The sequence below is a fragment of the Haemaphysalis longicornis genome, unplaced genomic scaffold (genome assembly GCF_048455015.1).
Source record: "Haemaphysalis longicornis isolate Haplotype H1 unplaced genomic scaffold, Haemaphysalis longicornis Haplotype H1 scaffold_7, whole genome shotgun sequence".
Classification (NCBI taxonomy): Eukaryota; Metazoa; Arthropoda; class Arachnida; order Ixodida; family Ixodidae; genus Haemaphysalis; species Haemaphysalis longicornis.
In genome coordinates this window covers 69,774,462-69,788,005 of record NW_027526422.1, presented here as the reverse complement: position 1 = coordinate 69,788,005, position 13,544 = coordinate 69,774,462, and the positions used below count along the sequence as shown (strand labels likewise).

Below are 13,544 nucleotides of genomic sequence, written 5' to 3'. Positions count from 1 at the left end.
GTGTGACACTGGGTGTTGGAGGTTGCGGGAGATTTGGTAATGCCTCTTAGACCCAAGCTTAAATTTGCAATTTTGGGTCTAATTGCGTTATTACATCTTGTGCCAACCTTTTAAAAACTGTAGTGTTTGGAGTTTGTGTCTGACAGCACTCGTGTATTTTTGAGGCTGAGTTGGCACTGTTCAGGGTGTGTGGTACAAATGGTGGAGGGGGTAAGTCTTTGCTTAATGATACAGTTAAACCTGGATGTAACAAAGTTGACAAAAGTTCGCAATTTTTCATTATGTGCAGGTTTCGAGCTAAGGCTCGTGGGAATGACACAGAAACGACGCCAAAATGCTAGAAATCAGTGAAGGAAAACAGCGTGAGTTGTGCTGTGTTTAGGCAATTCCAGACATTTGCATTGGTGCTGGCTCCATACGGTAGTGGTAGTGTTCGCTAAATTAGTTCATTTCTCCAGGCGATTTTTGAGTAAAAGTAAAAAAAAAAAGCAATGACTGATCAGCTCGCCAACTTCGTTACATCAAGGTTCGCTGCTGCAATGTTTAGTTACATAAGAGTCGCAAACACATTGAAGAACTTTGTTAAACCAGGAATTCGTTGCATAGAGGTTCGTTACATCCATGTTTAACTGTACAGAAAAAGCAAGTTCGTTTGCATCTCAAGCAGTGTGTTTTATATATATATATACAGTGGAATCTCGGTGATACGAATTCGGTTGATACGAATTTCGTTGTGATACGAATTTTCAAAATTCCCCGGCCAAAATGCATTGTACGCAATGTAAAAAAATTCGGATGATCCGTTCGCATTTATCACCCGGTGCGGGTGATACGAACACGCGAGCCTAGAGCAGATGACTGCGGCGTGGACGGGAGGCGGGAGTGTTTGTGCGGCCGCGTGGCCTTGGTCGCACGGAGACACAAAATCATTAAGCGTGAACCACATGGAACGTTTTCTGCTCACGAAAACGCGCCGCGCACGCCACAGGCGCGCTGACGCCACCGCGAATACCACCCGCATGCGGCACGCGGCGCGGTAAGCCGCGGCAACATGGTGGCGTCAACGGCCGCGAAGTAGGGCGGGTAGCTCGACCGACCGCTTCTGACCGCTCTTAAAAGTAACAAAAGAAGTTGCTTATGAAGTAAGGGAGCTGATAATGTGTCCGAAAACGACACTGTAAAGCATCGTCCGCGCGGCTAGGGAAAGTGCCTATCAAATATCCGCCACCGTGGTAAGCCTAAACATCTCCGGCGGAGCCAGCGGGCTGTCCGGAGCGCATTAAACCAAGGTTACTAGAAACGTTGCATTAAACTGCCGCCATGAAGAGTGTGCCTCCCCGTTGGCGCAGGTCGGCAGGCTCCTCCCACTGCCGCGCGCGTCGCGCGTCATTTTACGAGCGAGGTGCTGGGCTGAATCGTCGGCGGGCCGGGCTGAATCGTCCTGGGTGCCGGGCTGGGTGCCGGGCTGAATCGTCGACGCGGGCGTCAAACGAACGCGCGCGCAAACGCCGACGCGCCCGAATCGCATGCGGTTGTTCGTGTGCGCGCGTCGCGTCGGCGATGAGCGCGCGTTCTTTTGACGCCCGCGCTGACGATTCAGCCCGGCACCCAGGCGCCAGCCTCTGCCTCGGTTACCGCTAACGGCATTGGGAGGAGCCTTACGACTTGCGCCAATGGGGAGACGCGCGCCTCATTGTGATTGCGGCAATTTCGGAGCGCTAGCAGCAGCTGGCTGGGCCACCTCCGCGGTGGATATTTGGCGTAGATGACATTTTATAGTGCTTCTCCCATACTGCCAGCTCCTTTCCCGCATGAGCAATTTAATTTACACCTTGAGCTCCGTTTTAACAAAAGATTAGACGCGGTTGCTGAAGCTACCTGCACCTCTTCGCGGCAAGAGCCGACGCCATATTGCCGCTGCCTGTCGCATGCGCAGCACATTTCCATTTTTTCTCGTTTTCTGATGATACGAATTTTCGTGTGATACGAATATTTTTGCCGCCCCTTGAGGTTCGTATGACCGAGATTCCACTGTATATCTCCCTCTTTCTGTTTGATTTTTGAAGTGATTGGTTCTGTTGGTTAGATTAGGTTAGGAAAGGTCATGCAGCGTACGACACTCCCGACTCGAGAAAACACAGCTGAATGGCGCATTTATGGAGTGCCGTAACAGAAAAAGTACAGCAGTGCTGCTAGCCGCCCCCATGACATCTGTTACTAGATCGTAAACTCGGATGCAAGAAAAAAAAGTGTAATAATGTTTTCATATTTTCTGTATTCGAGAGCATTACAGGAAATTTCCTTTGCTGCCACGCTTTCTGATAGTGTGGCCATCAATGTGGCTCGCACGCTTTCTTGCAGTCGTTTGCACTGGCACGAATGAAAATTGCACAGTGCCATGCACAGTGGCCTTTGACATGACAGAAGGATTAACTGCGTCGTTTTCGGCTGAAACAACACGATGGAAAAAAAAAAAAAAAACTTGGACGGAAAATGTCACCAAAATTAAATTCTTTTGCGTATTGAAGGCAATGCAATCAAGCAGCCAGTGCCAGAAAATTATGTTGCGAAGAGCAGGGTGGTCGTGCTGGATCAGTGGCTGGGACATAAATCCTTTGGCGAGTTTCCCCATATTACATCATGGCCGATGTCGCGAAACATGTGATACGGCTGGAAAATTGAAGTTTTAGGTACAGTTGTTGAATTTCCTTGTGAATGAAGCATAGTTTGCTGCTAGGCCAAAGCCGGGGGCACTATAACATGCCAAATATTTTGAAAAAACATAGTTGTATGTTGTTTTCAAAGTGCCTATAGGGCAATATTTTTCGGGATAAATGTATGTGAGTGAAGCTGCAATGAATGCATGTCATGTAAGAGCGTAATTAATTTACGTATTTACAGATACCTCAAGGGACTCAATGGGTGGGGTATCGCATGAGGAGTGGTAACGATTTATCCGATAACGAACATTATTCATTCTCTTTATGGGCCATCAAACAATGGAGTCCCTACATAGTGTTCCTTGGGTCTTGATCTCTCTTCATGGCACTGGAAATAATGCCACTGTCCGTCATTCTACTCCTCATTGGAAGGTTGGGTGCAGACTGCCACTTCCTGATGTAACCCCGCTCATCGGGCCACTTGTCCCGTGTGTGAGGAGCAAGATGAAAGGCCCCTCGCAGCGAAAGACGTCATCCCTACACTACCTAAACTCTGTGTAGTGCATCCACTGCATAACTGTATCGTCTACCAGGACACAAAGCTCCGCAAACTTTCCTCAATTACTTATGACTGGGTGCATTTAGTCGTGGAATTGCTGTATGATTGCCTTTCTCCTTCACCATGCTACGATTGCGGAAGCACTGCAGTCTTATTTAGAAAAATCACTGCACACGGAATGAAGACATCACGCAGTATCATAGGCTCAAGTTTAGATCGGGGCACTAGCTTTTCACACGAGTAGGAGGTTGGTTGAATAGCCTGGCTGCGTTGTAAATGGTGCCATTATTTTTTTCCCCCTTGTTTGGGTTAAGCCCTTCTTGGTAGCTGACACATCTTGCCGGTGTTGTACTGGCCCTGTTGTAGGTGGTATTCATTGAAAAGTTTAGCTGTCAATTTCTTCGCTTGGCAACACTGAAATGGCCACGAACATGGCGCGGCTTGTGCCACTGAGGCCGCACGCCGAAGAAAAAAAAAAACGCCGGCGTGCGTCCTCTGCTCTGCTTCAACCCGATTCTGAACGGTGGTGTCAGAAGAGTTGTTGTTAGTCGCACTCACATTGGAGTCGAGGCATTACATTGCATTTGGCAGGCTAGAGCTTGGAATGTCCAACCCATATCATGCGCTTAGCACGGACAAGTACCACCATCCCGCGGAGCCCGACGTAACCATTGACGGCGCACTCACATGGTTGCCTGCTCGTGTGCCTTGCTATTGAATACGGGCTATAGTGATGGGCATTTTGTAGCTCGTACCCTGTTTTGGCACATTTTGCCCTTCATTGCTTCCCTGTAAATCAGGTTACGTGGTTTGTGATTTCAGATTCAGTGCACAAGAAAAGTGCGGGGACGTCTGCAGTCCACCGCTCACGGCCTGAAGCGGCTGACGTCGCTCTCAGGTGAGGTGTCTGCAATTGGAGCCGTGTACAAAGCAGCTGGCTATAGTCGCGCAGGTAAATGCATTTGTGAGTTGCAGCCACACTGCTGGCATTGCACATCATGGCCTCGTAACATGGCAGGTGTGCTTGGATGGTTGGAAGTTTGGCGGGATGGTTGGCTGCCCCTTGAAGTTTGAACGTAGCAGGGAAGAGGTTGGGAAGGGCTGGAAGTTACAGCATCGGCATCGGGGAACAGCAGTTGGAAATCCTATGGCTGCAACTGCAACAGGAAAAGCAAGATGACAAGAATGATTGGAACTTCCCAAAGCCCAGTAACTTGCCCGCTACACACATGCATTCATGCTTTTCTTCGAAAGTTTTGCATTCCTGAACCCAGGAGTTGAGGTTGCTGCTGGATTTTCATTGCAGTCTTGAATTTATGTGTAGAGACGACTCGGGGACAAGTGAAGAAATTATGTCTTTCCTTTCTCTTGCGTAAAGGGGCCTTGAGTCTTTTTTGTAGAATTCAGCCGCTTAGTGAAAATTCGGTCTCGGAATTTCCTGGCAATTCATATGGACGGTGCTTCTGGAAACCTTCCTAACACCCTTTCACTACCGAGTCTTAAAGTGAAGCTTTTTACGTTTACCCCCCCCCCCCCCCCCCCTAAGTCTTACCCCCCCAAATGTTCTGTCGCAACCGTTGGTGCCAACAGAAACAGAAAACTCCCATGAACAAATAAAAGAAGTTACTGGCACCACCAGGAATTGAACCTGGAACAAATAGAGAAACGAAACAAGAGCCCGTTATCTTACCGATTGAGCTACAAGCCCACGCGGAGATAGGGGAGACAGACAGCGCACCGTCAGAACACATCTGTGGGTTTTCCCCCTGCATTCTTGCTGAATGCCACGTGATAGCGTCACGCGACCTCTCGCGCCGCTGTGCGTTCCGCCCACAGCACGTGCAGCGGCCGTTTGTGCGCCTTATGCATCCACTAGGAGTTATAAAAATTAAAGGAAGCTCACACCAACGCACGGCATGTCACTTCTCCTCCGTCGGCGGCGGCAGAGACGGAAGAGAAGTGAGATCGCCTAATGCGGGGTTTGAGCCTCCTTTATTTTGTAATAAAAATGAATTTCCACTCATTTGCTTCACCAATACAACTCAACCAACCACGGCTCATGAATCATGCATTGATTTAACCTTAGCAAAGAATATCTCTTTGAAGTAATGAAGGTTGTAGTTAAGTGCATTTCACTTGTCTTTGGTTTGCACTCTTTGTGGAGCCCGTGGGTGAATTCAAGTAACGTTGCATGGGTGATCGTTGTGGGTGTCGTTCACAGCTTCGCTTTCCAACCACCTTCACAGGGTGGATTGGCGCGCATTTTTTTCTTCTTTATGGCTGATTTTTGCTCCTTTTTTTTTCATTTTTTGCATGTCCTTCTTGTAAATCTTTTATGGTATTGATGGACTAGAATGCTTTGCAGGCCATGTAAACATTTTATTCAGGATAACCTCATTCAAGTAGTGAGTTTTACTGAGTACACACACGTTAACATTTGGTTTTTTAACGAACTAATTATCAGATGATTAGGATGTCTAGGTGTGTGGAAATATTCAAAACATCCCACCACACAAAGCGGTTGCTGACAGCTTTGGTTTCATCTGACTTGCCACGGCCAGCATGGCTGTGGTGTTGAGATAAGACGTAGCAATGTGGATGAAGAAACATGCGCTCCATCTGTTGTCTAAAATGTACCCAACATGTGACCTCTCAATAGGTGGTACGTGATGCCCGCATTATTTTTCTTTGCACGAGTTGTGTCGGGAGTGGCAGTGGTCCAGCGAGTTAACCCTTTGATTCCCAGCGGTGCTCAGGAGCAACAGCCCAAACATTTTTTTTGGGGGGGGCACGCTTTGCGGTTGTTTGGACATTTATTGCCAACTGTTGGCAGACGAAGGTACCCAGACCTTCAAATTTTAAAAAGAGCGGGCCGCACATGCTAAAAAATTGCTCTTGTTTGTGCCTTTCGACTTGCATCGAGCCTGGCGGCTGGCTTGGCACGTGACAGGAAAGCGAAATTGTCCAATTTTGTTGTTATTGCAAACAATAGCAATGCAAAATTTAGGTTTATGTACTCGACTTAAACCATAGAATGAACGTGTAGGTGCTAATCAAGGTAGCATGCTTGTTCAACTGTTATGTGGAGCAACAAGTGTCCGGTGTAGGTCGGGGACAGTACCCTATTGTGTCCGGTTTAATAAACCTAAGTTTTTTCTGACTTCATATTTGTGATGTCCGGAGTCCTTTTAAATCATAAAAACGTTTTCGGAATCTTAGTTTGGGGCATCAAAGAATTAAAAGGGCCACGTCTGTATACTTGAGAGTGGCAGGGGGCGTGCGTGTGATCTCCCGAATTACCTGGCGAGTGCCAGTAAAAGGGTTAAATGTTGAACATTGTTAAGGTGAAACAAGGCTTCTGAGATTTCACACACCCTGGCAAGCCCTTCAACGTGAGGGAGGGGACCATAGCAGGAACTTAAAACTTTTCTTCATTTTGGAGGTTTGGATGATCACTTTGGACTGTGGACAGAAAGTGATGCCGCCATTGCTAAGTAATGCGCGATGTAAACAGGCTAATTTCGAACTTTTTAATGGGATTAACAGCTTAAGTCAGCAAAAGGCATGCCACAGCAGGGACTGCGAGATGCGAGAGTGGCTACTGCTGTTTGACACTTTGAGGGGTGATTAAGAAAGAAACGCACCATAAAAATCAAAGCCTCTTATTTCTGCTTCCAAGTGTAGAGAGCGACTTGCACAAGTGTCACGGTAACCATACAGCAATAACCATGTGAGCATGTTTGCTGTGCTGTACACAAACCTCGTTCAGCCCCAGCAGGACAAACCTGGGTTTCGTCTTTGTCTCTGACGACAAAGCTCTTGTTCAGGGCATGAATTGTTAGACCTAACCAAAACTGATGCCCTAGTGGTGTCGACAGCGTGGCTGGCCAGGGTTTGGGGCTCTTGCACGATGCCGACTGCAGCTACGGTTTTTCGGATTTCGACCACAACTAGCCCTTTTTTTGAGATATGCACGCAGTCTTCTTTAATTTGCAGTTGATTTTATAGTGGCACCAGCAGATCACGTCTGTGTCTTCGTCGTCGCTAGTAAAAATTGGAAGACAATTCTATGGGCGTTGCCACATTTTCCTTTTGGTGTAGTCATCTGCATTAATTAGGGTCATTTTGCTTTCATATTGGCATGTCTGTTACTGTAGTGTGACAGTTTACCTTCTATAAAAGTCTCTTGTCTTGAAGGTCTTCTTAAGGACAGTGCCATTGCATTGCAAGAAGGTCAAACTGGGTGGTTTGCCAATTTTAATTGCATTGTTTGGCATGTTATAGTGCACGTCAGCGTGGGACTGAATAAAATTGAATGACAAGTGAGCTTTCGTCATTTCTGGCTCCTTCTTTTCTGCACCCTCGCACAGGCTGTGGGAAGAGCTCCAGTCCAGGCAGCAGGCGACTGCCCCCTCACTCGAGTGATGTGCTGTCATGCATCCGACTGTGATGGCCAGGTCACTTGTGGAGCATCTTTGAGGCAGCTGTTGTGAGGGATCACTACGAGGATCACTCAAGTGACTTGGAGTGCGAGAGCTTCTCCAGCCCAACTAGTCGTCACTTCACAAGACTGTCCAGTGTTTGCTTGCCACTATGACTCTTGGCCTGGGCGTTCTGCTATGGACCACATGTGTGCAGGTCCCGGCAGCTGTCTTCATCAGGGAGGTGAAAAAGGACAACGCCTGTGCGTGCACCCCTTGGCTTTGGACAATAACCAGCCTTGCATGCTCATTTGCATGCCCATCGCTTGATCATGCACAGTCCTGTGTGGTGTGAGCTGTGATAAGAACGACAGAGTAGTGTCTTCGAACCCCGGTGGTGTCCCCAAAATGATTAGTATTTTGGTAGTTGGGCCGATTTTCATTACTTCTTGACAGATAGTGCACACTAACAGGGACAAGAAAGGCAACTCGGACAGGCACGACGGAAGCCACATTGAAGGATTGCAGATGCTTATGGTGAGGTTTGCCCCCTCGAAAAATGGCAGATTTGGAATTGCTGGTGACGTACTTGATTTTTTCGGAGGTCATCATTTCCAGCGCTATGGCTGCCTCTTCAGCCACTTCTTGTTTGCTCAAATCAAGCCAGGAGCAATATTATTTCCCTGCGATCGACTACCACGAACGCCGTGGCATCACGGCCCTTGTAGTTGGCTGCGTCCACGTATGCCACGTTCTCTGATTTTTGTGTACTGTTCATGTAGGGCTTTGGCTCTAGATTGTGCACTGGCTGCGTGTTTTTTTGGAATAGGTGGAATGTGTATGCTTTCTCTTAAGTCTGGAGGTAGTGGGACCTTGGTTGGGGCGGCACTCGGTTAGGTGAGGCCAAGAGAGAGGATGTGCCTGCCAGTGAAGCGGTAGGTCAATCGTTCTTGTTGTACTGAGCGTTGAGCTTTGGTGAGTTTGCTTAGGGTATTGTGCTGCCCAAGTGCCTCGAAGTGTTTGGTTGATAAGGTGAGTGGGGTCCCTATAGCTTGTTTGTAAGCTCACCTTCTTAATCTGTAAGAACAAGAGTGACATGCGTTATCCTGCTTAGGACGAACGCTTGAACTAATCTTACGAGAATGCGTTCCATGCCGTTATGGCAGTTTGAAGTACAGTAGACTCTAGAAAAAGAACTTCAAAGTGCGGAAAAAATTTGTTCCGTTTAACAGGAGTTCCGTTTACTAAGATAGATGTGTGAAAGTGCAAATTTATGTACGTACACACTCTTTCTCTGGAACTCTAAGCACTAGAAGGTGAATGTAGCTGATAGTTTTTCAGAAAGCAAGAAAACTACCAGAGGTTTAGGCACAGCATTCACAAAGTTGATTTGGCAACAATGAGTTGCTGTGCACTACAAAATGCATAAATTATTTTTGCTTGAGTCCTTGCAACTACATCTTCACGGACGCTAGAGGCCTCAACTTTGCAAGTGCTTATGAGCCACCGAATTTAGAAGACGGCAACGCGATAATGAAGCGCGAATAGCAACACGATGGAACGAACGAGGCGGCAGGAGCTCAGCCCTGTAACCTCGGCGTCTTAAGTCTAGACTGAACGACTGGAACCAGAACTGTGATGTTGCATTCGTCGCACTAACATGGCTGGTCACTTATGAGACGAGGCTGACGAGGCCAACGAGGCTAAAAAATGCATGGAGGAAGAAAAAAAACGAAACAGCCGGAACCATAAAAAGCTGATTGTCATGCCAATGGGTTTCACAAGAAGTTCCATTCCTGGTTCCGTTTACACGGTGACGCGGGAATTTTAATTCCGATTACCGAGAGTTTTTTTACGTTGTCTGAATACAAAATCAACCAACTTAACAGGCTACTGTTCTATTTAAGCGCCAATACCGTTTATCGAGATGAGTCAGGTGATTTGATACGTACCTTCTTTTTGAGAGCGAGGATGGTTTTGGAATTGTGTCCATTTGCCTGTATGTGGCGGCCTGTCACAAAATTGTGCGAGGTAGTTTAGTGGCCGATGTCTCGGACGGGAGGAGCGACAAACAACTCCCCCCTAGATAGGAATAGAGGAAGTGGTTCGGACCTGCTAACCGGCGATAGGTCCACGCCTGATTGGCCGCTGGTGTGAGGCACGAGACGGGGCACGCGATAACAGTTTCAAAACAAAGGACGTTTACTTTCTTCACATTCACAGGAAATTCAAAACAGACAGACAGAAGGTTTGACGACTTAATAACACACTGCAGTTGACACCCCGTCGGGGTCAGAGCTGCCAAGAGGCCGACATTGAGCACATTGGTGAGGATGAATGAAACGGTACTCGCCGTTACGAGCCCAAGAAGGAGGCGACAGTAAATGAAGGGGATAGTAGAGTGTACAATAGGCGGGGTTGGAGGCTTCCCCCAACTGCTAACAAAGGCCTCGAAGAACACATACAGCGTGGTGCTCTGAAGGAGGCGGATAAGAAGCCCGTGCAGTCCACTTGTAGAAATACAACAGAGAAGGTGATTAGAAAGAGTCCGAAGGAAAGTGGAGAAGGGGAGAACGTCTTAGCTGCGGTCCGGCTGATGGTCTTGCCGGGGTGACGAAGGCTGTCGGTCGTCTGTAGTGGGGCGCCGCTCATCAGCGACGCAATTTGGGCGAACTTCGGCCGCGCACTTTCACCTCCTCGAAGCGATCTTCGGGGGCCCGGAGTTCACCGCCGTCGTTGCTCGGCCTCCCCAGTACAGCCCTCAAGGCCGACGCCGCGTCCCGGCCATCCGTCCGTCCGGCCACCGCCAGTTCTCAGCCCATTCTCCCCGCCGACCCCGCGCTGCACCACGCACACAGTCCACTGGGCCACGCGTCTTTCGAGAATTCGTGGGGCGCAGCCTTCCATAGGCCGCGGCCCTCTCGCCCACCTCTCTCCCCGAAACACATGGCCAGCCGAACCGCGTGCGACAATGGCGGCGAAAACATTCCTTCGCTACGCGGTATCCCTCCTCTCGGCCCAAAAATGGTGAGCGGCAAGAAAACCCGTAAAGGAGGAACATGAATTTCACGACACGGCCAAGGACCCGGATGCTATGGGGGTGCATTGTGTTCCATTACCAGTGAAGAGTTGGACTTCTGGAGGTGTCACATCTGTGCGCCGCCCTCAGCTGGTTGGCTGATATAGTAAAAGCTCAGATTTTCGCAGAGAGCAGCTGAGACTGCAAGGGCCTGCATAATCTTTGGCTGCTTTGATTGCCTGTTGTAGTTTGTTTTGAATGCGACAGCCACTGCCTCCGAGGACCTAGGGCGTAACATCGTCTGCGTAAAAGCTATGTTGAAGGCCTTCAGTTCGCTTTAAAATTTTGGGAAGACAACCATGGCTACATTGAACAGGAAATGGGAGAGGACCGAGCCTTGTGGTGTCCCCCTGTTTCACAGATTTTTCAAACTCGATTCGATTCCCCTTACAGTGAGGGTAGATGTGTGGTCGGAGAGAAAGTTGCTGATGTAGTCGTACACTCTTATCGCAATACCGAGTTCGCTCGGGTTTGTGAGGATAGCTGAGTGTTTGACATTGTCAGATGCTTTTGTGACGTTGAGACCCAAAATGGCTTTAGTGTCAGTGGGGAGCGCCGTATTTGAGTCGAAGCATCACGTCTTGCGCAGAGAGTTTCGGTCGAAAGTTGATCATCGTGTGCAGAAAGAGAGCGTTGTCCTCCATGTAGCTGGTGATCCTGTTGAGTATGACATGCTCCATTAACTTACCTACACAAGGCGTGCATGAAACAGGTCTAAGATTTTCAAGCTGTAGTTTTTTGACTGGTTTGGGTATCATAACCACCTTTGCTGTGTTCCAGATGTCGGGTATTTTGCCCAGCTCCCAGCACATGTTCATGTACCAAATAAAATTATATTACAAGGTACGGCACTTGGCACACCGAAACTGCTCATTGGTGCTGCTACTAGCATAGAAGCAGTTTAACTACATATGTAGTGTGGATGTGCCATTACTTCGCTAACAACTTTACAATACTTGTTCACAAAAAAGTGATGTCAGGAAATTGTTCTACCGTAAATGCATTACACCACATGCTTACAAACTTTGGAAAGAGAAATTGCAGTTTCTTTGATAATTAATGAAATAACAGATGCTTTATGCAATATGATCTAAATAACTAGATGAATGAACTTTGGAAACGGGTCCTTACTTCAGCGCACACAATGGAAGATTTTTACAAAAATGTTAGAGGTGCCGTGCCTCTCTTATCTTTTTATTGAATTGACTGGTAAATTTGTTGTATCTATTGCCGCATATCTAAACATCGTGTCATGCTTTTATTTATTTATGGTTGTCTGTACAGAAACTCAAACTCTGCTGTATATACTATGTGTTACACATCATCATTTCTGTGTTTTTTTTTTCTTCTTGGTTTGTGTGTAGTACTAGTACAAACATGTCATTATTGTGTAAGTCTTTTAATATCCGTACCTGCTGCCTGTTCAGCCAACAAGCATCGTGTGTGCCCAGAACAACGAGAAAATTTGAGAGAAGGCAATTGTAAATAAATGTGAACTGAATTTACATTTCTTGGTAGTCGACCAAGTTCGTGCAACCTGCCCAGCAAAATGTCACCAGTTTTCGTGTTTGTTGAAGGGTTCATTTTTCCTCACTGTTGATGTGCTTTGCTTGGTAATTAGCACCATCCCGGCCAACATTCAGATATACTTTAAGCAAGCGAAATGTTGGCACACTTTGCTTTGCTTAACAGCCCTTCGTGCAATAAGATGCCGCACCCTGTCTTAGAGCATTCTAAGTTCTGCCTTATATAGAGCAAGGTTGGCTGTCGATAGTATGCACGGAAGCATGCTAGTGTTGATGCAGAAGATGTATCTTGAGATGAGGCGGGATGTTGGAAAGGTAGAATAATCAGTGCCTTTACTGAAGACCGCATTTTCATGAGCAACTGTATGTTGCACGTACCACTGGAAATTGTGTGCTCATGATCGCAGTGGAATCTAGCCAAAGTGCAGCGTAGTTGTAGTGGCACGGTTAAGCATAGGTGTCAGCCAAAAGCAGTCTGTTGAACCATCTCACTGAAAGTTTTTTATTCGTGCACAAGGGTAACTAAATTCCTCTTGATTTGATGGCACACTCTAACGCATCATATGGGCATGTGCAGCAAATCCCAACATGGAGCCAATATGTACCCCTTCCTGTAGGCAATACGAAAGAATGCTGTCGAGCTCCGACCTCAAAGACCTGCTGCAGCTGGTGAAAAGATCCATCGCAGCGGAGAAATCTCAAGCAGTCTAGGACTGATGACCCCACCTCTTTGTGTTGATTATAACAAACATTTATTCTCTTCTCTCACTCACCAAACATCGTGAAGCAAGATCTGCAACAGCTTGGAACAAATTGATTACAAAAGAAATAACGCAAGCTAGTACAACAGCCTGGAGAACGACTGTAGCGAAGAAAACAGGCTCCCAATGTACGCGCAACACACCACCCAGCCATGACGATCTAGTAACGTTGGCCAGGGCATGAAGACAGAAGAAGTGGCCTCTTCTTCCAAGCTAGAACTGGTGCGCTCCTAACACAACAGCATCTACATAAGCTCAGTTTTGGTCCGACTCAAGGTGCCAGCTGTGTGGAGCCCCCAGTTCAACAGCAGACCACACCCTCTACGGCTGCCCAAAAAATGTGCACAGTCGTCTCGGCCTCAAAGGTTCTAGTCGAAGGCTTTGTCTCTTTGCGGGAACTTGACAGAGGCCCAGGCCAGACAGGCCGAGGCCACAGTGCAACGCCTCTGTCCCAGGGAACAGCACAGCAGGCACATTGACGCCAACAAACTCAGTGACACAGCAGGTGACTAGCAGCAAGCTATTGCAAGCTCCTGAG

At 47.6% G+C, this 13,544-nt stretch overlaps 1 protein-coding gene across 8 annotated transcripts in view; it reads left to right on the top strand.

Moving 5' to 3' along the window:
- Positions 1-12,224, top strand: part of LOC144145878 (uncharacterized) — a 29,438-nt gene extending 17,214 nt beyond the window's left edge. For all 8 annotated transcript variants that reach the window (XR_013317615.1, XM_077677707.1, XM_077677709.1 and 5 more), the window contains 2 exons: positions 4,042-4,117; positions 7,590-12,224. Coding sequence is in view for 7 of the 8 variants with exons in the window: in XM_077677707.1 (XP_077533833.1) it covers positions 4,042-4,117; positions 7,590-7,644 (131 nt within the window). In the remaining variant the exon portion in view is untranslated. The remainder of the gene's footprint in view (positions 1-4,041; positions 4,118-7,589) is intronic.
- The last annotated feature ends 1,320 nt before the right edge of the window (positions 12,225-13,544 follow it).